This window comes from Petaurus breviceps, unplaced genomic scaffold, assembly GCF_028583685.1.
Source record: "Petaurus breviceps papuanus isolate PSGF00001 unplaced genomic scaffold, PetGlider_PUasm1.0 90594, whole genome shotgun sequence".
Lineage (NCBI taxonomy): Eukaryota > Metazoa > Chordata > Mammalia > Diprotodontia > Petauridae > Petaurus > Petaurus breviceps.
The window spans coordinates 2,016,913-2,040,913 of record NW_027187281.1 but is presented as its reverse complement, the minus strand read 5'-3'; the positions used below and the strand labels follow the sequence as shown (position 1 = coordinate 2,040,913).

At 38.6% G+C, this 24,001-nt stretch overlaps 2 protein-coding genes and 1 long non-coding RNA gene across 6 annotated transcripts in view; 2 read left to right on the top strand and 1 right to left on the bottom strand.

The window, feature by feature from the left end:
* The window catches only part of LOC138142566 (uncharacterized), a 153,647-nt gene that overhangs the window by 9,075 nt on the left and 120,571 nt on the right, over positions 1-24,001 (bottom strand). The window lies entirely within an intron of this gene.
* TRIM13 (tripartite motif containing 13) lies at positions 7,017-21,263 on the top strand. 2 transcript variants are annotated; one of them, XM_069063614.1, is made up of 2 exons: positions 7,017-7,264; positions 19,621-21,263. In XM_069063614.1, exon 2 carries the CDS (start codon positions 19,624-19,626, stop codon positions 20,851-20,853), a length of 1,230 nt encoding a protein of 409 aa, XP_068919715.1. In that variant the 5' UTR covers positions 7,017-7,264; positions 19,621-19,623; the 3' UTR covers positions 20,854-21,263. The 2 variants fall into 2 exon arrangements, with proteins under 2 accessions (XP_068919715.1, XP_068919716.1); XM_069063615.1 differs by lacking the exon at positions 7,017-7,264 and adding an exon at positions 7,328-7,352.
* KCNRG (potassium channel regulator) overlaps positions 21,415-24,001 on the top strand; it is a 9,260-nt gene continuing 6,673 nt past the window's right edge. The window contains 2 exon segments of the mRNA XM_069063616.1: positions 21,415-23,068; positions 23,071-23,624. Of these exon segments, the coding sequence (XP_068919717.1) occupies positions 23,045-23,068; positions 23,071-23,624 (578 nt within the window). The 5' untranslated portion in view covers positions 21,415-23,044.

Below are 24,001 nucleotides of genomic sequence, written 5' to 3'. Positions count from 1 at the left end.
CCTTTTGGTCCTTAAAACAATTGTGCTATGGTATGGTAGAACTAGCACCTGATTAGGGAGTCAGAAGATCTGAGTTTAAGTCTGGGCTCGTACACTCAATATGTGTTTGACCCTAGGTAGATTCTTTAATCCCCCAGTGCCTGATTTTCCTTATCTATAAAATGGGTCTAATAATACTTGCATTTCCTACCTCACATGGTGTTGTGAGGAAAGTGCTTTGTAAACCTTAAAGTTCTATGTAAACAGGAGTAATTGTTGATGTTACTGGGAAACCCACAAAGTACTATCCATGGAAGTGTTCAGTAGCTGGCTGAAGGAAGTATCATTCGCCAAAGTAAGAAGTTCAATCACTGTCAGTAACTTTATCTAGGTCATTTGAAATGCAATTTCCAGAAGACTCAAGTAATTGACATTGTCGAATATTCTAACAAATGTAGTTAGTCACTACTAAAAGGACTAAATGGAGAGATTATAGATTGCAGAAGAGTTGGGTTTTACAGCTCTAGAGGCATACACATTAAGACATAGTTAATAATACCTGGCCATTGTACAGCAATTTATAGTTGATGAAGAGCCTTATTTAGCACAGAGTACTTTATTTGAGGCTTACATTTGAACTAAGTTGGGTAAGTAGATCAGAGAGTACTTTATAAATACGGAAACTGAGATTCAAGTTGGTTGTTGAGTGACCCGTCCAAAGTTGCAAAATAAGTGAAGCTAGGACTAAAAAACTCAAGTCTTCTGACTCCTAGTTTAGTGTTTTTTTCCTGGACACATTAATTCACATGTAATGTAAGTACTAATACGATGCAAATATTTAGGTTTTCTGGAACTTAAGTGTTCTATAATAATGTAAAATTTATATGCATTTTTCTGTTGGAGAAATTTAAGGACACATGCAATCCTCCATTAAAGTTTTTGTACAAATTCACAATTTTTGGAACAACCTCTTTAAGGTGCCAAACAATTGAATGTAATTTATCATATATTTTTAAGATCAAGCAAAAGAAGTTTCTTCACTTTAGTACTGTACACTACTACCAGGCTTATTTTTCCTAAAAGGTTTCTTTTACCATGCTACTCCATGTCAAGTCAAGAAGCACTTATTAAGTTCCTACACTGGGTCAGGAACCATTCTAAACACTGGGTATTCAAAGAATATCCCTGCCCTAAAGAAACTCAAAGTTGAGACAATATGCAAAAACAACAGCAACAACAAACCAAACCAAACCTATGTACAAAAAAGATATATAAAGGACAAATGAGAGATAATGAACAGAGGAAAGGCATTACCTTTAAGGGAAATTGGGAAAGGCTTCTTGCAGAAGTGAGAATTTTAGCTAAGACCTGAAGGAAGCCAGGAAATCTGGGAGGTGAGTTACTTTCTCATCATTTAAAGTCAATTCATTCAAGTTCTACAATTCATCTTCAACCCAATTTCCCCAATTAAGAACCTTCATCTACAATTAGAGCTCGAATTCTTAGAACTTTTTCATTTTCCAGAATATGCTGAGCTCACTCCCACCTCTGAGCCTTTGCTCTTGCTGAGTTCCCTGTCTGGTACACATTTCTTTCTGTCTCTCATTCTGTGGGTAGGAAGAGAAAAATAGGAATGGTTTCCTCTGTGCAGAATGTTATGTGCCTGTTCTACCCCACCCCCAGATTTGTTGGCCTAAGCAAGGACTGAATAAAAGTGACCAGCAGACACCAATTTTCTAGTGGTTTCAGTGCCTTCTATAGTCAGGAGGATTTTGTGACTTTTAGTTTCTGCTTTAGTGAACTTCTGGTCACAATATAAAAATTGAACTTGCAACTTCTAAATCAGAACAGTATTTTATAGTAATGCATCAAATCAAACCAGGGGCAAAATCTTCATTCACCACTTTCCCCCTGCCCTATGCTTCAGGGAAGGGACCAGATGTCACTTACTCTATAAATTTCCATTTCTGGTACACTTCCATTCGCATTATCTTATTTGAACCTCCCAACAAACTTGTAAGTTGCAGGTGCTACAGGTATTATTATTTCCATTTAAGAGATTATATAAAGTGAGGCTCAGAGACGTTAAGTAACTAGTCCATGGCCCCCACTCCTTCCCCACAAATATCACAGGTAGGATTTGAATTCAAATCTCCCTGGTTCTAAATCCAGTTTACTAGACGCTAGTCAACACCCTATCTGCTAACCTGCTTTCTGTTTCAACTATGAGAAGTAGGCTGCACATGCAAATATACGTAGTCAGGCCACTTTTCTACTTATACTACATGTGGAAATCTTCTCTGGCCATTTTCCTGTGCATTGGGTGTAAGCCAGAGAACATGGGAGGAGAGAGTTCTTCCTTCCACCTGTTCTAAGCATGATAAGAAGTTCCCAACCAATAGCATATGCACTCTCAGATTCCGTTTCTAGTAAATGCAATGTATTTTGTTTGGTGGTTTTCTAGGAATTTTTAGCAGACTCATATTTCCTTAGAAAAAGATAATTATTTGAATTTAGACTAGTCTCTAGAATACAATTTAGTTTCCCTATCTGAATCAGTACCTGGCCATTATCAGTAAGACATTTGATCAAGAAAAAAAGTTCATTAATTAATCTTTTAACAAATATTTACTAAGGTCCTATCATATACTAGGTGCTAGGGATACAATAACAAAAATGAAAGAATTCTTGCTCTTGAACAGCTCCTATTCCATGGAAGACAGAGAAAGGGAGATATAATATGTACATGTATAAGTAAATATAAAACATGCATGAATAAATTAAAGGTAATTGAGAGAAAGACACTAGCATCTTGAGGACTGGCGCAAGATGGGCCTCAAGGAGAGGATAATTCTTGAGCCAAGACTTGAAAGAAGCTGGGGCTTCTAAGAGGCAGAGGTGAGGAGGAAGTTCATTCTGGGTATGAATGACAATCTGGGAAAAAGAATGGAGACAGGAGAAGGCTGTGTGTAAGAGACAGTAAGTAGAGGCCAGTTTTGGTTGGACCATAGTGTTCAATGTATGACAAGTTTGTAGAGTAGGCTCGAGAGATTCTGGCAATCTGGAATCAGGGAGATGCATTCAGAGCCAGTCTCAGACTTCCTAGTTCTATGATCCTGGGTAAGTCACTCTATCTGCCTTAGTTTCCTTATCTATAAAATGGGATCATAATATCACCTACATCTCAGGGTTGTTGTAAGGATCAAATTAGTATTTGGAAAGTGCTTTGCAAAGCTTGGGTGCTATATAAATGCTAGTTATTATTTTAGAAGAGACAGATAATGGTGTTGTGGAAGAGTAACACTTAAGACTAGTCTCTGACACACTCTGGCTGGATGACCCTGGGCCAATCTCTTAACCTCACAATGCCAGAGAAAGTGTTCTATGACTATGAGTTATGGAGTTTATGTGGCTGGAAGAGGGGGCTCTAATTGTTATGTGAGAAATCTCTCCTTTCTGAGTTCATGCAGTAGGCAAATGCTACCAAATATTTATTTACTACAATGCAGAAGTTATGAAGATAAAAACCTAGGTTTTAGTATTATGCTCAAGCATGGGTTCAGGACTCAGAGAAAACCTGAACACTCGTGAGGGTTCTGACAAAGCTTCTTAAGAGGCATTACATAAGAATGACAGAGAAATGATTCTTTTGCATATTGCAATCTTGTGCATTCCTCTTAGGTCATAAAAGTCAAAGAGAAGATAGATAAATTCATCATTTTACACTTTCTTCAATGTCATAAAAGTTGAATAAACTTGGTTAAACAGAGTCATAATCTCATTCATCCCCTAGGGAAACAAATGTCAGCAAACAAATTCCATAGGTAAATTAAGTCGGGTTACACATGAAATGAAATTTAGAGGATTCACAAATAGATTGATTGAGGAGGAAGATTTAAATACATGTTGCCAAGGAGTCAGAGACAGTTGAGATTCTTTCTCTGCTTCTTATATAAAGAATGTTTAAGGCTCTTATTTTTTACATCCCATGGGGCAGTTTTTGTTCAGATGAGATTAATATTAAAACAGACATTTAGTTAACCAAAAATACAGGAGGACTGGTCTTGTATCCCAAATAATAAAGGGAAATAAATTCCCATAACATAATCTAGTTGTTTAATCTAGTTCTTTATATCAATGAAATCACAGAACTGATCCCCAAACTTCATTTTAAAAGTATTTAAGAGTAAATTTAAGAGTATTTTTAAATGTTTCTCTTGTTTTTATTTTCTATGAGTGATATTTCTTTTAAGGTCAACACTTAGAAATTAATTCAATTCAATGACCCTCTATTAAGCATTAATATACAAGGTGAAGGATTAGGAGCTGAGACCAGATAAGAAGAGACGACTCAGGCCCAGTTTATAATCTAATAGAGGGAAAAATAAGCACCCAAATGATTGATTAAAGGGTGAGTTTGATAAGCACAAAGGGAGAAGTGTAGGCAATGTGCAATGAGACATTTGAAGAGAAAAGATCATTTTTACCTAGGAGAATCAGAGAAGTCACGCTTTCTAGAGAGAGTATTGTTGAAGATGGGCTTTGAAGGAAAGGAGAGTTTGGAACTGTCTGAACTATGTGGGGAAGTAGACTGTACATGCAAACTTTAAATATATGTAGGGTTGCCTTGTGAGCAGGGAAGGGGAAAGAGGCTGTTCAGGGAGTAGTAGTGTAAACAAAAGAAAGCCTGGAGATAGGGGAAGGCAGGATAAGAATGGGGAATGAACAGGTGTCTATTCTGGTTAGAACATAGAGTACATGATGGGGAACTACCAGGAGATAAGGCTATTGTTATATTAGAACCAGACTGTCAAACCGCTGAAGGCTCTGGAGCAGAGGAATGACTTAATTCTCTCAATGTTAGTTAGGAATGTTACTCTGGCATCAGCATGCAGGAGGAATTGGAAAGGGGACATATGGAAGACAGGAAGACTATTTGGGAAACTATTCAGGTTGGTTCTTTGTTATAAGAGAATGTTCTAATGGAGGAAGGAGAGGAGTCACTGGAAAGTAACAATGATGTTTGAAAAATGCATCAGAACATTTTAAAAGTAAACAGTTAAGAGAAAATGAGGGCTGTGAAGTAAGGTGCCAATGGTGGGAAAGTACAGGAGTAGTCAGATCCAAGAAGTATTGCATTGATGTGATTAATCAAAGATGGTCATCATCCTGGTGCATCATCACCTTATGCCTGGACTATTGTAATAATAGTGGATCTGCCTACCTCAAGTCTTTACTCCAATCCATTCTCCATTTATCCACCAAAGTGATTTTCCTACAGTGCATGTCCAACCATGTCACCTCCCTACACAATAAACCCCAGTGACCTTCTATTGCCTCCAGGATCAAATACAAAATCCTCTGTTTGGCATTCAAAACCCTTCATGACTTGGGCCCTTCTTATATCTTACTCCCTGCCAGATACTATTCAATCCAGTGACATCATTCTCCTTGCTTTTCCTCAAACAAGACAGTTCATCTCTCAATTCCTGGCATTTTTTTTTTTTTGGCTGTCTCTCTTGCCTGGAATTTTCTCCCTCTTTATCTCTGCCTACTGGTTTCCCTGTCTTACTTTATGGCCCAACTAAAATTCAGGCTTCCGTAGGGAGTCTTTTCCAATCCCTGTCAATTCCAGTGACTTCCCTCTTTTAATCATTTCCTTTTTTTCCTCGATGTAGCTTGTTTTCACATATGTGTGTATTTTCTCTCCTCCTAGACTGTGAGCTTCTCCAGGGTAGGGACTGACTTCTGCTTCTTTTTGCATCCCCAGCACTTAGTACAGGACCTGACCATAGTAGGTGTTTTATAAATGTTTATCATATATAAATTTATATATTCATAAATGTTTATATTTCTATGTAAGTATATATTTATAAATGTTTATATTTCTATATATAAATATATATTTATAAATGTTTATATTATAAATGTTAAATTGACTGCTAGTGACCTTAGAACTATTTTAGTAAGGACATGGAATCCATAAATGCAAATTGCTCTCTCAATGACAATTTTCACTGATAACAAGGATAAACAATTGTAAAAGGTAAGATAACTGGTCTCCAGAAACTACAGTTCAGGACCATATCAAATAATACTTCCTTTGTTATTCTCTTTTGTGCACCTTTCTAATGGCACTTGTCACCTTTTGCTTCCTCTCCTCTCTTGAATTGCCATCTTCTGGGAGGCAGGTTTAAAGCAGAAACTTGCCCCCTCACCCCCCTACCTCCACCCTGCCCCCAGTATGTAGCACAGTGCCCAGTACAACAAATCTTAAATAGTTTTCAAATTAGGAAGAGTCCACAGAATGAAGTGAGATGTAAGAAGCAAGAAAGGAGGATAGAGGTTGGGTGCTTTACTCGGAGTTAAGGGTGGGTTTATACAGAGTTTCTTGCTCCCTCTGTCCTTTTCCTCTCCTTTCAAGAGTATCATCAGTTCATTCATTCCCCAGTAGGAATTTTACTGTTTCTACTTGTTGGATCAAATTCAGCCCTTGAGAGTAACAGGGTCAGGGAACTGGCTTTAGCCCCAATTAACGCCCGCCTTATCAGGCTCACGTTGGCCCCCGGCGGACCTCTCCCCTGGTCCCAGCCTCTAGCTCCTTCTCCTCCTCGGATGGGAGGGTGCTGCAGGAGTGAGGGTGGGGCGCCTCCTTCCCGCTCCCCGGGGTCCAGGACAGGCAACTCCGTCTTGAGAGATGCAGGTGAAGCGGTGTGAAGGGTTGGGCTTTTTTTTTTGTTCCTAAAAATAAAACGAACAAAAAAAAAAGTACAACAATCCAAACCCAACCGTCTCGAAGCCCGTCGGTCTGACTGGGAGACACTGCTCCTCCTCTTCCAGGGATCTCCATGCACACTGCCTCTTCATGCGCGGCTTGGAGGCGCCCGCCCAGGAGGCCCCAGGTGCCTCCCCTCTCCTTGCACTGCACGGAGGCGGGCAGAGCACCCGGGCTGGCCCCGGGACAGACCAGGGAGGGAAGGAGGGAGGGGCAGGCCCGAGAGAGCCACCTCCCCCGCCCCCCACGGCCCTCCCACCCTCGGGACGGGCGAGGGAGGCGGAACAAAGGCGAGGAGCTTCGGCTGCGGCGGCTGCGGCTGCGGCTGCAGTGCCGGAGAAGGGAGGCCGGAGGGCGGGCCGGCCACCGGGGCCAACCTCCCCGCGAGTCCATTTTGTGACTGAAGCAGCCTCGCGCCTGGGAAGCGCAGCTGCGCCACTCAGGCAGCTCGAGGCCCGGCTGCCGCTGCTTCTGCCGCTGCCGGCACACGCACCCCACGAGCAGCTGCAGGTCGGTTTGGGGAGAAGGGCCGGGTTCGGGCGTGGGCTCGTCCGCTCGCAGCCCCGCAAGCCTCCACGACCGGCGGCAGGGGATGGGGGTACGTTAGGTGGAGGTACGGGAGGTGCTGTGGTGTGGACCCTGGAGTCTTTGGCCGGGGCCCATGGGGTTAGGGGGGTCAGACTACAGAAGCATGTCTTTGTGCCTCAAACCCTACTGCTTGGCCTGGCTCCCCTCCCGGCAGTGACCCTCCACATAACCGAACAGGGCCAGGGAGGGCCGAGGCCGGCCGGGGCACAGGGCAGGTCGATAGGTTACAAAAGGAAGGGCTGGAAAGCCGGTGAAGGTGGGAAAAAATCAAATGGAGGGAAAGTCCGGTGTCTGGTTTTGCCTCTGCCCAAGCTCCAACAGGCTGGCTTTCTTTATGGAGTAGACTGAAAAACCACCTGGGACTTAATGTAGGGGCCTAAGCGTCCCTTCCTCGCAGGAAGCCCCTCGTGTGGATGGCTGGCTGGCTGCCTGGTGAATAGAACCGGGCTGCCCGGAGAGTTTGTGTGCCTGCTTTTTAAACCTTTCAGCATACGGGACTGAAACAAAAATATACTTTCTCCATGGTTAAGGCCCATCTTTCTTATCTCTTCTCATCCTCGGCCACATCCTTTTCAGTCTAGGTTATTACTGCCGAATCGTTGTTCAAGGCCCTTTCTGCCTAAATCAGGTCGTTGCCCTTTTCAGATTTTTGTGATTTGAGCAGTGAAGTGCTCCTGTTTATTCCATTTTGGAAGGGGAGGGAGAAGGTTTTTGGCTAACAGTAACTGGGATTAGATTTTAAAGATGAAAGAGAGTTTAGAGGCTATCTAATCCAACCCCTGGAAATTGAGGCACAGATAAGTTAATTAACTGCCTAAGATCATATAGAGAGCTGGAATGTGAATCTGGACCTATGGCTACAAATTTAGTGCTTTTAGAGACCTGTCCCAATAAGATTCTCTTTATAGCTTGTTTGGGCTTTCTTGTCCAGTCGATTTTAAAACAGTCTGTGGAATAAGATTGACATTATAGCTGTTTTTTTTTACTTTCTCCACCTTCCAGGTTTATCTTTCTTATCTCTTTCCTCCACTGCATTCTAGTCCTGGGTTGATCTGAAGCCATCACAATATTACCTTACCCTCAATATGGAATACTTTATGGGTACAAAACACTTTGCAAGTTTATTAATATCATTAATAGTAATGCTAATAATAGTTACATTTTTATAGTACATATGGCTAAAAGCATTTAATATATATATTAGTTCATTTGATCTTCATAATAACCTCATATAGTAGGTTAGACCAGACCTTTGTATGGTTTAGGGAAGGCTTTAAAGTTGAGCTCCACCCTTTTCCATATATACTTAAAAATATAATCTCCTGTATTATTATTGTTTGTTAGAAGACACTTATCACCAATATTCATATGTCACTGAGCATAATTTTCAGACCTTAAAAATATGTACATTTATAAAATTAATAGTAAAAATTCTGTCTTTCGGTATTTCCTTTCTCCCTTGCATTTTGTGGAGGAGCAGTTAAGTTAGTTAAGTCTTCTGATTCTAGGGCCAGTGCTCTGAGTAGTTAAAGCCATAATTTATTCTTTACCTAGGCACATTTCTGTCTGGACTTGGAGAATTTGTCAGTTAATTGGTTATGTTTCTTTCTTTCTTTTCTCCTCCCTCCCTCCCTCCCTCCCTCCCTCCCTTCCTTCCTTCCTTCCTTCCTTCCTTCCCTGTCTGTTTGCTTTCATTTCCTGCTGTAATACCAGGTTGCTCTCTTTAGTTCCCTCCCACTCTTAGGTTCCCCTGTCCCTGGTCCTTCTGTCACAGAACCTTTGTCTAAAATGTCCCATAGTCATTTCTGCTCTCTACCATAGTGCTCATTTTGTTCCCTCTTTAAATCACAGCTCAAGGGTAAATTTTTCTAGAATTGTACCTTAATTAATGCTTCTCATTTCTCCGAAGTTTTCCTAAAGTCACATAATTTTAAAGCCAGAAGGGACCTTAGAGATAATCTATAGAGCCCAGTCTTCACATTTTATAGTCATTTGAGTGCCTTGTCCATTTGTGATATGCCAGTAACAGTGCTGAACTGGTTGGCAAGTTGTAGAACCTGGATTCATAGGATCTCAAAACTGGAAAACTGGAAGAGATCTTAGGAGCTATCCTTACCCAAAGAAGCAATTAAACTGATAAATAAATGGTCATTCAGTCTTTGAAGACTTCCATTGAGAGGGAATCCAGTAACTTCCCAGGGTAGTTCATCAGTTTGGAGTAACAAAGTTTTTCCTTATATTAAGGCTAAATTTGCTTCTTTTCAGGTTTGCCCCTTGTTCCTAGTTTTATCCTTTGGGGCCAAATAAGACTAATCCAGTCCCTCTACCATTAGAATGTAAGATCTTTGAAGACAGAACAATTAAAAAAAAATTCTCAGTGCCAAGAATGTAGTTGGTGCTTAATTATTGAATCAAATTAAATTCTTTGACAACTCTTCAAAAACATGAAGATAGTCTTTTCTCTCCTCCACTCCTCTGCCAGGGTCTTGTCTTCTATAGGCTAAACCAGGGATGTGGAACCTTTGGCCTTGACTCCACATATTCTAGGTCCTTGGGTGTGGCCCTTCGACTGAGTCCAAGTTTTATAGAACAAATCCTTTTATTAAGAGGATTTATTCTATGAAATTTGGATTCAGCCAAAGGGCCTTACTTGAGGACCTAGAGGGTCACATGTGGCCTCAAGGTTGAAGGTTCCCCACCCCTAGGATAAATATTCTGTTCCTTCAACTAATTCTTATATGGGCACTCTATCATATCATAACCTTACTAAAATGTGGTAGCCAGAGCTGATGAGATCCATTCATAGCAGAATTCAGAGGATGATCACATCACTAGTCCTGGACATTACACCTCTTAGTGCAGTCCAAGATCACATTAGGGTTTGTTTGTTTGTTTTTTTGCTGTTATATATGATGAAAAGAGAGCTTGTGGTCAGACTGGCCAGTACTGTCTGATCTCCTTTCCCTCATCTTATTTTATGAAACTGACTTTTTTTAAACTCAAGTAGGACTTTACATTTATCCCTACTAAATTTCATGTTACTAGGCTTGGCCAAATGCTATATAGAGTGACTGTCAAGATATTTACAAGTTTTGACTGTGGTCCTCTGTGTTAATTATACATAACTATTAGCTCCTTGCTGTTTTTAAATTTTTAAGTATATATATCATCAAAGCCTTTATCTAAGACATTGACAAAAAAGGTTAAATGGCAAAGGGCCAAGTATAGATTTCTAAGTCCCAGCTTATCTGTAACTTAACTGGGCAAGTCACTCGACCTATCAAAAAATAAAATGAAATTGGTTATATCTTTTTTAAAAAATCAGATTTGTTATTTCATTGGTGTTGGGTACTCATACTCATACGACTACTCTGTAGCTTTTAGTTTTAGAAACTTGCTTGGGGCACTGAGAGGTTAAGGATATGTCACACGACTAATACGCATCAAGAGACAGGACTGAAACTTAGGTCTTCCCTCCTACAAAGCTAGCATTCTAGCCAGTACGCCAGGGTTCATAAGTTAACTTTTTTGACTTATATTTGATCAGAGATCATGGATGTAGTTGTAGAGAGGGAGTGAGTTGTCTAGTTGAGCTCTCTCATTGTATAGATGAGGAAACTTAGGTGTAGAGGTTAAGGGAATTACCTGAAGTTTCATAGGTAGTAAGTGCCTGAGCTGCCCTTTGGATTCAGTTCTTCTAAACTCCAAATCTTGTGCTCTCTGTAGTGTACCACACCCACTGTCTCAATTTGACCACTGGATCTGCCAGAATATCGAATTTTCCGATTTTGATTTTCATGCTAGAAAGATTTGATAGAGTTTTTGTCGTATTGTCTTAGAAGGGTGATCTTATCATCTAAAAGATGTGAAACAAGGACCCAAATCTTGTGTATAGCCTTGCACTTTTTCAATATTTAACCAATGATAGACATCCCTTGTCTGCAGAATAGTTGTGTTAGCAGAGTGCTTGGCACATGATAGATGTTTAATAAATAACTGATTGATTAAAGTCAGTAATAAAGCCATTCTCTGTAGTGTGAATCTTCTTTTTCCGTTAATTACACTATTAGATACATTTCTAGGGAAAAGCTGACTTGGAAATTTTGGCTAAGGATAGTTTAATGAAGCACAGTAAAGCCCGATGATTAGTAAAGCACTTGTCATTGCCTTTTGCAGTGCCTTCCCAATCCTGGTCGGTCTCTCTCTCTCTCTGTGTCTCTGTCTCTGTCTCTGTCTCTCTCTCCTTCTCGTTGTTGTTGCCCTCATTTCTTATATATCACCCTCCTCCTTGGTGTGTGTGTGTGTGTGTATACACACATGTAAATATAGACATGTCCATATACATTTATATGTCTTTGTATATGCATACATTTATAAATGCTTTAGAATTTACAAAATGCTTTCCTCATATCTACGAGACAGGTAGTACCATTATATTTGAACGATGATTTAATTGAGGCTACAGAAGTTTAAATGTCATCTAGCAATAGTGTTGAGACATAAACAGAAGTCTACTCATGCTAACTCCAGCGATCTTGCCACTGCACTACACTGCTGTACTGATACACTGTACAAAGGGCTTATATACCTTTGCTTGCCATGCCAAAGTCACTTCATATGTTGGTGGTCAGTACTTCTCTCTATCATAAAATGTTTATTAAACATTTATTTATTTAGATGGTAACAAAGGAAGCTATTAATCTACTGTAATAATAACTTAGTATTTTTGAAAGCTATCTTATCTGCCTCACATCTGAGTTTATAGTACTTAACCATCTTATCTACTTATTATAATTTATTTGTATTTTATTTATCTGTGTTAACGTCTTATCTCAGCAAATTGTAAACTTATTGCAAAGGACTGTTTCTTATTTGTCTTTGCATCTTTCCTGACCTCTCACTCTGTGTTATACATAGAGTGTTTAATACATGTTTGTGGCATGAATAAATGAATAGTTGCTTAAAATGCAAAGCAATCCCATGGAAATCACAACATCATAGGTTAAAGTTGGTTACATGGGTTCCTCTTCTACCAAAAAAGTTATATATAAGCTGTAGGAAAGAAAATATATTTGCCTGTTTCACCTTAACCCATTTAAACTTTAATTGGAAGAAAAAAAGTAACTCGTAAACATAGAACTCTATTCATAAAACCTTAGTGGAAACCAGTACTTTTATTTAATTAATTTATTTATTTTTTTTTGCTTATTGGAGGGCAATTGGGGTTAAGTGACTTGCCCAAAGTCACATAGCTAGTAAGTGTGTCAAGTGTCTGAGGTCAGATTTGAACTTGAGTCCTCCTGACTCCAGGGCTGGTGCTCTAATCACTGCACCACCTAGCCTTTCCTGAAACCAGTAATTTTACCTTGAACTCTTACAGTAAACAAGCTAAAACTTTAACTAGATATTCTCTATGAGCAGGTTAGGATAAAGATTTAGTGGCTAGTTGATAAGGGTTATAGGTGGGGGTGGGGGAGGTGCAGAGAACTGAAAATATCTTTGCTATACCCTGTCATTTTGTCTATATATGTTTTTCATGGACTGGATAAATAATTTATTCAGACTTTACACATATTGACAGGAATGCAAAACCTTTTTTGTCCCTCACAAATTTCATAACGTAAATTTCAATGTCAATTATTGAATTTGAGACATCTGACCCATTTGATACCCTTACCCTGACTTTACCCTAAGGACTCCTTTTCCAGATTCATAGGATAACATTCTGAATGACTTTTATCAAGTTACACTGGAAAAGGAGGAAAAAAGAAATAAAAGAAGGAAAGAAAGATTAAGAAGCAAAGTAGAGGAAGGGCAGGAATGGGAGAAAAGCAAAAGACTGAATGAAGCAGCACTGAAAGGATGAGATAATAGGACTGTGACAAAAGGGAGGGCAGGGGGATAAAAAGTGATAAGAAGGGGGAGGAACAGAGGAGCAAATCCTAGGAGATGAGACCAATCAGTTGAGTGTTTACATAGTCAACAAAAGCTAGTTTTTACTGTTATTTTAAAATAACATCTCCCAAGTGTTAGCTCTTAACTATAAATCATTTTCTTTCTCCAAGCTTACCAGTCACTGACTTTATCACTAAATTATCTGATTAAACTCAGCCTATTTAGGGAGATCTTTTTAGGTATTCTAGATATTAGCATTCAGTTTGAAACTAAAGTTTCAAGACTTCGAATGCAGACAAAAACAGGTGTTAAGCTGCTTATTTTGTAAAGTACCTCTAAAAATCATTGTTTGGAATGGGATAATAGCTTCATAGCTGAAGGGGATCCTTATTTTACAGAGGAGTTATGACTTGCTAAAGTCACCTCAGGATTAAGTGGATGAGTCAAATTTGAACCAGAGTCCTCAGATTCCAAATTTGGTGGGATATTTTTTCCCCCTTTCCATTATACCATCTTGTAAAATACATCCAGAATCTTCTAGCCCAGACATATTGTATCTGTGGAACTTCAGAGTAGGTGATCCTTTCATGTTACCTTTTCTTTAACCCTTTGTATTTGAATGTCACATATGTTAACTAGTCATTCTAGGAGAGGCATCATGGTGTAGTGGATAGGAAATTAAACTTTCAGCTAGGAAGACCTTAGTTCTTGCAAGTCCCACCTCTGACACATTCTGGTTGTGTGTCAGCCACTTAATCCCTCAGTGCTCAGTTATGATCTAAGATTATTAATTGTAGAGAAGGTGGTAAAGGTGCAATAGTAGAGGGATTTTTTCATTGGCAGTTCCCTGTACCAACGAAGTCACAAGTTTGGTTTCTAAGTTCTTATCCTTTCACTCTAAAACTATAACAGAAAAAAAAATGAAGTGAGCTACTGTCTAGCATGGATGTATATAGAACTTTTAAGCAACTGTTTGCACTGGACATTTAAAAAATCAGTGCGGAACTCTAACATACTCTTCTGATTCCTTTTAATGAAATGAACTTTGAGGTATGACCTCTTCTGACACTTGATAACTCACTCTTTGTTCAGTTTTTATTTCTACCTTCCTTTTCAATTTAATTAAGCCATTTGACAAACCCATTATCCTTCAGGTTATTTAATCAAAATTCTGATTTTATCTGAGGTAATAATATTCTTGAAGGAAGTCTGGGAGGTGGAGGAGGCTATGCCAGGTCTCCCCAAAATGGAAAAGTTATGTGTGTGAGCATGGATGTGAATTGTATGTTTGTCATCTGGCGATTGAATTATCTAAAATCTGAGAAGCTGATCATCATTTGAAAGTTGGGCACAAGGTTTGTTTTTTTGGCTGTATCAACTTATGAAGACTATCTAATATGGTTTGGAAAGGTTGTGAATCAGTTGAGGAAATAGTATTTTGAAGAACTTAACTATTGAAGTATTAATAACAGACGTACACCTTTTTAAAAGCTAAAGCACTTTCATGTTCTATAATACCATTTAAAGAATCAGGTTGGGTGTGTTTTATTGCCATGTTTCCATTTTGTGGAAAAGGAAATTCACACAGTTTATTTTTATTTATTATTTATTTTTATTTAGTTATATTTAGGCTTGTCACATAGGTAGTAATTATTAGAGTCAAAACTAGAACTCAGATCTTAATCTGTAATTTTGTTTTATTTAATTAAGACAATATAATCTTAAAGTAAAACGTAACCTGAAAGAAGGGAGCACTTCTACTATTTGTGAAGACATTATGCGTCAACAGTGCTCACATTTTTTATGATTTTACTTTTTTTTTGGGGGGGGGGGCGAGGAGCACATTGCTATAGCATAGCAGCTAGGTAGTACAGTGGATAGAGGGCTGGACCTGGAGTCAGGAAGACTTGAGTTCAAATGTGACCTCATACCTTACTAGCTGTGATTGTGGGCAACTCACTTAATCTCTGCCTCAGTTTCCTCATCTGTAAAATGGGGATAATAATATTACCTCATAGAGTTGTTGTGATGATCAAATGAGATAATAATCACAAAATGCTTAGTATGGTGTCTGACATATAGTAAGCAATATATAAATGTAAGCAAATTATTATTAGCTGTTACCTCTTAACTAGGTCTTTATCATGAAAAGTGTTTTTTAAATAATCATTATGAGTAGATCTAATCCTAAAGTAGAGTAAGCTGAGTCCTGCTTCCAAATAAGGTTGAGTAGGATGCCAGGAAATGCCAACAACTATGATGATTCCACAGAAACATAGGAAGATTTATAAGAACTCATGCAGAGTGAAGTAGGCAGAACCAGGAAAATATTATGAATAATGACAACATTCTAAATGGAAAGAATAGAACAAAAACCGAACACTATAATTATAATAACCAAACTTGACCCCAGAGGATTAAGACTCCCCCCCCCCCCCTTCATTGGCCAGGTGAGCGAATTTGGGTATAGCCTATTTTTCATATTATTAGACATGATTAATATATTGGTTGGTTGTGCTAATTTTCTCTCTTTTTAAATCTTTGTTATAAGAATTGGCTCTCTGAGTAGAGGACAGGGAAGGCATATATTTGGAAGTGAGTATGGTATGAAAACAAAAGGCATCCATGAATTAAAAAAAAATCAGAATAGTTTACTCATCTGCAAGATAGAGATTATAATCCTTGGTACTAGATTGTTTGACAGGTTTGGAGAAATAGTGTAAGAGTCTTGGATTAAGGAAATGGGCATTTAAAGTACAGAATATCATAATGGCCTAGAAATACTTGCAAACTGAATCTAAGCAAGATTGAATGTATTTTATTTCATTTTTAGTCTTCTTCAAAGTAGAAAGTATCTTTGCCCCCTTTCTGCCCAACAAGCATTTACCAAACACCTGCTATGTTTGAAGCACTGACTTGGTCCTTTTAATAACAACCACAACAATAATATCTAGCACTTATAGTTCTTTAAGATTTGTAAATCTCTGTAACCATCTTTCTTTGCACCAGTAATTCAAAAAGCTGAATAGAATTTACCCATATGTCTGCTACCTCTCTCTAGAAAATTTTAATCTCAATTCCTTGCTATTGTTATTCTTAATAAAAAATTAAGATTTTACAGAAAGTTAGCACCAAAGAAGTGCTTATAGAGTAAATAAGTGTCTTATATACTAAATGTGATTATAGATGCACTATAATTCCCATAAGAAGAAATTACGATCAAGTCATAAATTTAGCAAATATTACCTCATTTTATCACAAAAACCCTTGGAGGCAGGTGATCTTGCCCATTTTACAGATGAGGAAACTGAGGCTGACAAAAGTTAAAAGACTTGCTGAGGATTACACAGCTAGTTAAGTGTGTGAGGCAGGATTTGAACTCAGGTCTTCTGACTCCAAGTCCAGAGCTCTAGACACTGCACCACCTAGCTACCGCTTTTATTTTCCTAATGATAGGAGAAAATTAAGGGTGATATTTACAATGCTGTCATTCTGCTTATGATAGCACATGTTTTTTATAGTGGTATTAAGTCTGCCCATTTCTGTAGATAAGGAGAAAAATCAACTACTTTTATCATTAATATATGAATAATCTTGACTGGATATATGTTTGTTTCTGTTATGAGTTAAATTAGTTTTAAAAAATCATCAATAAAATAAGGACATTTTTTTCTGATAACTATCTTAGCAGGGCCTGATCTGGTACTGGCATTTACTTCTCTTCATGACCCCTCCATCTTCCCCCTCCCCATCCAAGGGTATTACTTCTCAGTTTTGATTCATGACTCGATCACAATTTCTTTTTATGGGAATTATAGTGCATCTGTAATCACATTTAGTATACAAGGCACTTATTTATTCTATAAGCACTTCTTTGGTGCTAACTTTCTGTAAAATCTTAATTTTTTTCTTAATAACAGTAGCAAGGAATTGAGATTAAAATTTTCTAGAGAGAGGTAGTAGACACATGGTCTATTCAGCTTTTTGAATTACTGGTGCAAAGAAGGTTAATGGGTGGTTAAACATTTAATTTACTTGTGTGTGTACTGAATGGGGTTGTGAAGTTATATTCCCAATTGTAATTACAGATTAGGGCCTCTTGTTTTTCATTTTTAAGTTTTTCTTTCTGGTGTCTTTCTCACTAGTAAACACCAGATTTTCTTGAGTTTTCTTTGTTCACATTGTAATTTCCTTTGGTTAAAACTAATATATATTAGTTTTATATATAGCCTCTATATACCTTACTTGTGTGCTAAGAGTGAGTCTCCTAATTCCTTGGCTAAGTGCAGTCTTTTTCTTCTCCATACCTCATTTAATCTTTTTTTTTTTCTTTTTGGAGGGGAGAAGGTAGGGCAATTGGGGTTGTGACTTGCCCAAGGTCACATGGCTAGTTTTTGTGTTAAGTGTCTGAGGCCAAATTTGAACTTGGCTCCTCCTGACTCCTGGGCTGGTGCTCTATTTACTGTGCCACCTAGCCACCCCTACCTCATTTAATTTGTACCCCTGGATATAACCCTCAGGAAATACTGGCCTGGCTAGTAGGAATGATCAACAGGAGAAGATTCTTTTTCATCTATGACAGTTTACATTCTGTTATTCCTAACCTTCACATTAACCATAGTTTTAGTGCCATATTTAGCAGCTGTCTTATCCTAATAAAGGAACAGAATCCAGATTGAGCCAGAATTGTGGACAAGATGACAGGGCCTGTAGTGGCTGGGAGAAATGTGGGGGTGGGGGGAGGGGGAACAAGGCTTGGGTGCTACCAAAACCTTTACCCCCTTGGTTACAAGAGAGCTATGATATCTCAGCTGCTTTGCTACCTTTCTGGGGAAAATTTTGACCATTGTTCTAAGCCACAAACTCATCATTCTGTTCAGAATGCTTTTCTTTTCTAATCGAGGCTCACTTCTCCATGTGACAGCCTAAATTTTTTTTTTTACATCAGTTGATCACAGCTTTTGGCAATATGGGGTAGTGCATTCCTTTCTCAGAAACTAAAGAAGTGATCTTTTCTTGACATAATCTATAAAGATGCATTTTATAACTTATACAGAACCACATGAAAGTAGTTAGGTCTGCAAGAATCTCCCTTTTATGAGTACCTGTTTTTTCACCTTCAAAGTAGTTGACACAGTCATCATTTTACTTTCAGCTTTTCCTTAGGTACTTTGTACTTTGGGATACAAATTTAATTGTAGCTCTCCTCAAATGATCTAATTTAAAAATTTCATTTGTCTTTTCCTTGATTACTTACATGACTTTTTAAAAGGGCCCATAAAGATTGCTTTTTAGGTTTTGTTGATATTTGCTTTGGTTTATACTTCCAAAGCCTACTGAATTTGGTAAAGTTATTTGTTTTAAATGATAATTTATTAATTTAATACAGGCTGTCCACCAATCTTCGATGAGAAGTGGCAGAATTTGGAGTGTGTTATCCTCAAGATGGGGAAAGATAAAGAAATCTTATAAGTGTACTTTGTAGGAAGGAGAAGGGGGAGGGGGGAGTTTACTTTCCCAAATAACCCTAGCAACGACGCAGCAAATAGAAATAAACTTTAAGTAAGGTTAAGTGGTTTGCTGTCTTGTCAGTGTCAGTTTGACCTGTAATTTCTAAAGATGATTATTCTTTTTCCTTGTAAGTACCTGTCTAGGAGCAAGATGCTGTGGAAGCCTGGCCTGAATTTGTATTACTGTGCTCCTTATTTCTAAAGTAGCCCCACAGTGTTTTTTTTTTTCTTAACAGCCGACAGTTCAGTTTTGTTCTTTGGGCTCAGAGTAAAGGGCTTGTTCTGTTCAAACACTGAGTAGCTTTGTTCCTGAAAGCTAGTGGTCAGCTCCCTGTTTTAAAACAATCAATTGGGTGCCACAAGCTTAACTTGCAATTGTCTCCTAGTCCTTACTCAGCCTCAGCCAACACTTCTGTTGGGGAGCCCACACAGAGGACTTGTGTCCTGGGCCTTTTAACAAGGAGTGTTTAACAGTCCCAGTGGGATGCCTGTATAGGTTTGCCTATCAGAGAGTTTGATAGCACATGTGAGGCAGACTTTAATACAGTGCTCTCCTGAATGCCCCTTGTTGTTCTAGCCTATTATTTTGGTGTGCAGAATCTGGACCAGTGGTATATAGTCAGAGTGGGATAGAACAGAGAAGAGAAACTTTGAGATGTGGCAATACTCAGTGTGACAATTTTAACCTCAGAGTTTCCAGAGAAAAGACTTAGCAGTTTGTGAGTAGAAATATACAAGTGTTATACAGGCCATCATTTTAAATAATGAGCATATGATTCTTCTAGCCTTTGACTAGCCTTATGACTAGCCTTTAATGGAGACCACTGATAAAGTAGAATCAATAAAATGTTTCTCTCCCTCCCTCTTTGACAGGATATGATGGAGCTGCTGGAGGAAGACCTCACATGCCCTATTTGTTGCAGCTTGTTTGATGATCCCCGGGTTTTGCCCTGCTCTCACAATTTCTGCAAAAAATGCCTGGAAGGTATTTTGGAGGGCAATGTCCGGAATATGCTGTGGAGACAATCCCCTTTCAAGTGCCCCACTTGCCGGAAGGAAACTTCAGCTACTGGAGTCAATAGCCTGCAGGTCAATTACTCCCTGAAGGGAATCGTGGAAAAATACAACAAGATCAAAGTCTCTCCCAAAATGCCCGTGTGTAAGGGTCATGTAGGACAGCCCCTCAACATCTTCTGCTTGACAGACATGCAGCTGATCTGTGGGATATGTGCCACTCGTGGCAGTCATACCAAACATGTCTTCTGCTCTATTGAAGATGCCTATGCTCAGGAAAGGAGTGCCTTTGAATCCCTGTTTCAAGGTTTTGAGACCTGGCGGAGGGGAGATGCTCTTTCTCGCCTGGACACCTTAGAGACAAGCAAGAGGAAATCCCTGCAGCTCCTGACTAAGGATTCAGATAAGGTGAAGGAATTCTTTGACAAACTGCAGCACACTTTAGAGCAGAAGAAGAATGAGATCCTGTCTGACTTTGAGACCATGAAGCTAGCAGTTATGCAGACCTATGACCCAGAGATCAATAAGCTCAATACAATCTTGCAGGAGCAGCGGATGGCTTTTAACATTGCAGAAGCCTTCAAGGATGTATCAGAACCCATTGTATTCCTACAGCATATGCAAGAATTTAGGGAAAAAATCAAAGTAATCAAGGAGACCCCTTTACCTTCCTCTAATTTGCCTGTAAACCCTATATTTAAGAACTTTGATACTAGTCAGTGGGAGGGAATAAAACTAGTAGATGTGGACAAAATGTCATTGCCTCAAGAAACTATCCCATTCACCAGCAAGATTCCTTGGAGCTTTTTTCAGATATTTGTGGTGCTTTGTCTTGTTGGCCTTCTTGTTTACTTCACTCCCACAGTGTCCCTGGATGGGTCTTTATTTGATGATTTCTCAATTTGGAAAGCCCATCTCTCCAGCTTCAGCTCCTCTTATCTGACAGAATCAGCAGAAATTGCAGATCAAGCAGTTTTGTACTGGGAACAGGCCATGGATGGGGTTTTTGTTTTCAGCGAAAGGTTCAAGAATTACACTTTGGTGTTGCTGAATGGTGTGGCAGAATTTGTTTGCAAATATAAACTATTATAAAAATCTGTTGCAAGTACACAATCCTATTTCTGTCTTTTGTCCCTAGCTGATAGGACTAACTTACAACCTGTGAAATAGATAAAAAAAAAAAAGACTTGTTAAAGAACACATGCTTTAAACTAGTAGCTCAGATGGAATAGCTTCTGGTAGAGATATCTTTATACAGAAGCATTCCTATGGAACTGACATGGGTATACTGTTCACATTAAAAAATCTAAGGGTAAAAGTGAAACATAGTGGAATCTTGAAGTACCATTTCTCCACCTAAATGTTTTTTTAAGCAGACCTCTCCCTCCCTCAAGTTGGTTTTATCTAGGCTGTGACAAAAATGTAAAACATATGTGATCTATAACATTTTGTACAAATTGCATTACAGTAGTATAAACTAATTATTTTACAGTCTTGCAGTAGAGATTGTGCTTGGAGAGTGGTATTTTTTCCTATTAATGAGACATAGAACACGACATTGTGAAGAACTAAACTAATTTGATTTTCCTTTTTTTTGTATCTAGTGATGGTCCATTTATTGTTGAATATTTGTGTTAACTAAAATAACTAGCTTACATTTTTTTGGTGGGATGAATTAATATTTTCAGCTTATTTTTTTCCACCTTAATAATGTGATTTATCCTTGATATACTCTGCCCTATTATATTCTTAAACAATCTCTAAATACCTTAAAATATCAGAGCATGTGTGATTTAGAACAATACTTAAAAATGTTAGTTTTTCGATATATCAATTTTAGATTATTTTTTTAAAAGCCCTTTTATACCTTTGCTATGACCCACAGTGCTTAAAAAAAGAATTGCAGGTTTATGTAGTTAAATATGGGAAATTGTTTTTACTCTTTCCCTTGGATCAGAACTCCGCAGATATAAATGAAGGTAAGAAATAGGGCTGACATATGGCAGGAACAGCTCTCTCTCTCCTGGATGTCACCAGCAGGTAAATGCCTTTATTTCTGTGTTCCAACTCGAGCTAAAGTATCAAGGCAGCTGAACTACTAAGTGAATCCTCATACTTAAGGATGTAACTTTGTTGTTTTTGTTTTTAAGAAGAGTTAAATAAAGCTGGTTAGTCACTTGCTGTTACAGATGAATGTAATCTGTCAGCAGGTTATCAGGCAAACGCTGCCCTACCTGCTGGCATGAAAACGCTGTTGCCTGCCTTCTGCAGAGCACATCCTTATTATTATTTCTCTTACTTGGCCAGTTCACCAGAGGAATAAAAAGTGGATCTTATCTTGAAACTGCTTTGCTGTCTACCTGAGCAGTAGTGATGCAGGGTATGCTATTTTAATTGGAAATTCATTTTATTTTTAATAACTAGAGAAATTTCATGAAAATGAGTAGGACAATTTGGTTCCCTTCACTGGAAGTAGGGGAAAGTAAACTTGAAGGACTTTTCTCTCTCTAAAATTCTGTGATTTTGGACAGGAGAGTGAGAAGAAAGGGATGCTAAATCAAGAAGCTGGTTAAGATGAAGAATTTTCTTTAGGATATTTATTAAAGTTTAGGGAATTAAAATCTGGGTGAAATATTGGTTGCATCACACCTGAATATCATGGTCTAACACTATGACTTTAATTAGAAGGCATCAAGTTATTTTATATTGAATGGATTATAAACAATTACATAGACTTTCCTCCCTCATCTTCTCTACTATTCTCCATTGCATCTATGAGAACATTTCTTTATACATAGAAATCAGAATTTACCTTTGACAAAAGTTAAACCACTTTGTTTATTTTGGAATTGTTAATTCTTTGAAAGTAAACTCTTTTCCTTAAATCATATTTTTAATATTTCATATTGCTTTGAAGATGAGCTTTGATCAGCATTTTTTATTTTAATAGAGTGAAGGACAAAGGGTTACTGAGTCCAGGTTGAAATTTCTTCTCTAAAGTATCTCTCTTGACAGCATTCCAAAAGTACTCAGCCGTTCCACCTTTCATTTCCTATACTGGCAGTTACCAAGCAACCTGACCCTGCAAACAAAGCTGCTGGATACAGTATTTACTTTGCTACTGTTACCTGGAAATCCAATCTTGTTTCTGTTGCTCTCCCCCTCCACCCCCCCAGATACAACCAATATCAATGATTATAAATTTACTTTACAGTTTAGAAATAACCAGTTCATAAAGTCAAACTTTTGCTTTTCAGCCTTTGGTTGGAAGCTGTTAAGGAGAATGAGTGGTCAGGAACTGGTCACTTTTTGAATGTGGGAGGAAAGACCTTCATGACACGGCTTTCTACCATACGACAGTTTCCCACGTCTCGGCTGGCACGCATGTTAGATGGTCGGGACCAAGAATTCAAGCTGGTGAATGGCCAGATTTTTGTGGACAGAGATGAGCTGCTGTTCAGTTACATCCTGGATTTCCTGAGAACTCGACTGCTTTCTTTACCCACTGACTTTTCAGATTATCCAAGGCCCCGAAGGGAGGCAAATTTCTATGAACTTGATTCTCTGGTTGAGCTTCTTGACCAAGAACTGCTCAAGCCTAAGCCAGAAATTTTAGAGGTGCGTTTTACATGCCAGGACACTAGAGCCTTTTTCCGGGTCTTTGGCTCCTGTAGCAGCACACTTGAGATGCTAACTGGGTGGATTACAGTGTTTATAGAGCAGCCTTCTACCCAGACCTGGAGCAGTAGCTCTTTTCCTGCTCAGACGACCTCACTTCCATTTCCACCACAAAGACCTTCATATCATGACCTGGTTTTCCAGTGTGGCTCTGATAATACTATTGGTAACCAGGCTGAAGCCAGGTATTCTGTTCTATTTCAATATGGCTCCTTGCCTCCTCCCCTCCCTTTTTGTCCAAATCCTTGATGTTTTTATAAAATCAAAATTTCTAATGCTTAAGATAATTATTTTCTTAGAAAATTTTTGTTGTTCAAAATGGTGCTTTGGGCTACTAAGTGGGGTGTGAAACAAAGGATTATTTATATGTCAATTGTTCCGTTGTCAATGCAGTTGGCTTTTATTCACTGGAAAATTGTATTTTCTTAACAAATTCTTTCAGTTTGACTCTTATCCCTTTATGGGTCTGTAACCTACCCAAACTTAGTAGCACAAAGCGCTTCACCCCCCCCTCCCTTCTCTCCTTCTCTCTCCCCCTCCTCTCCCACCCCTCTCATCTTCC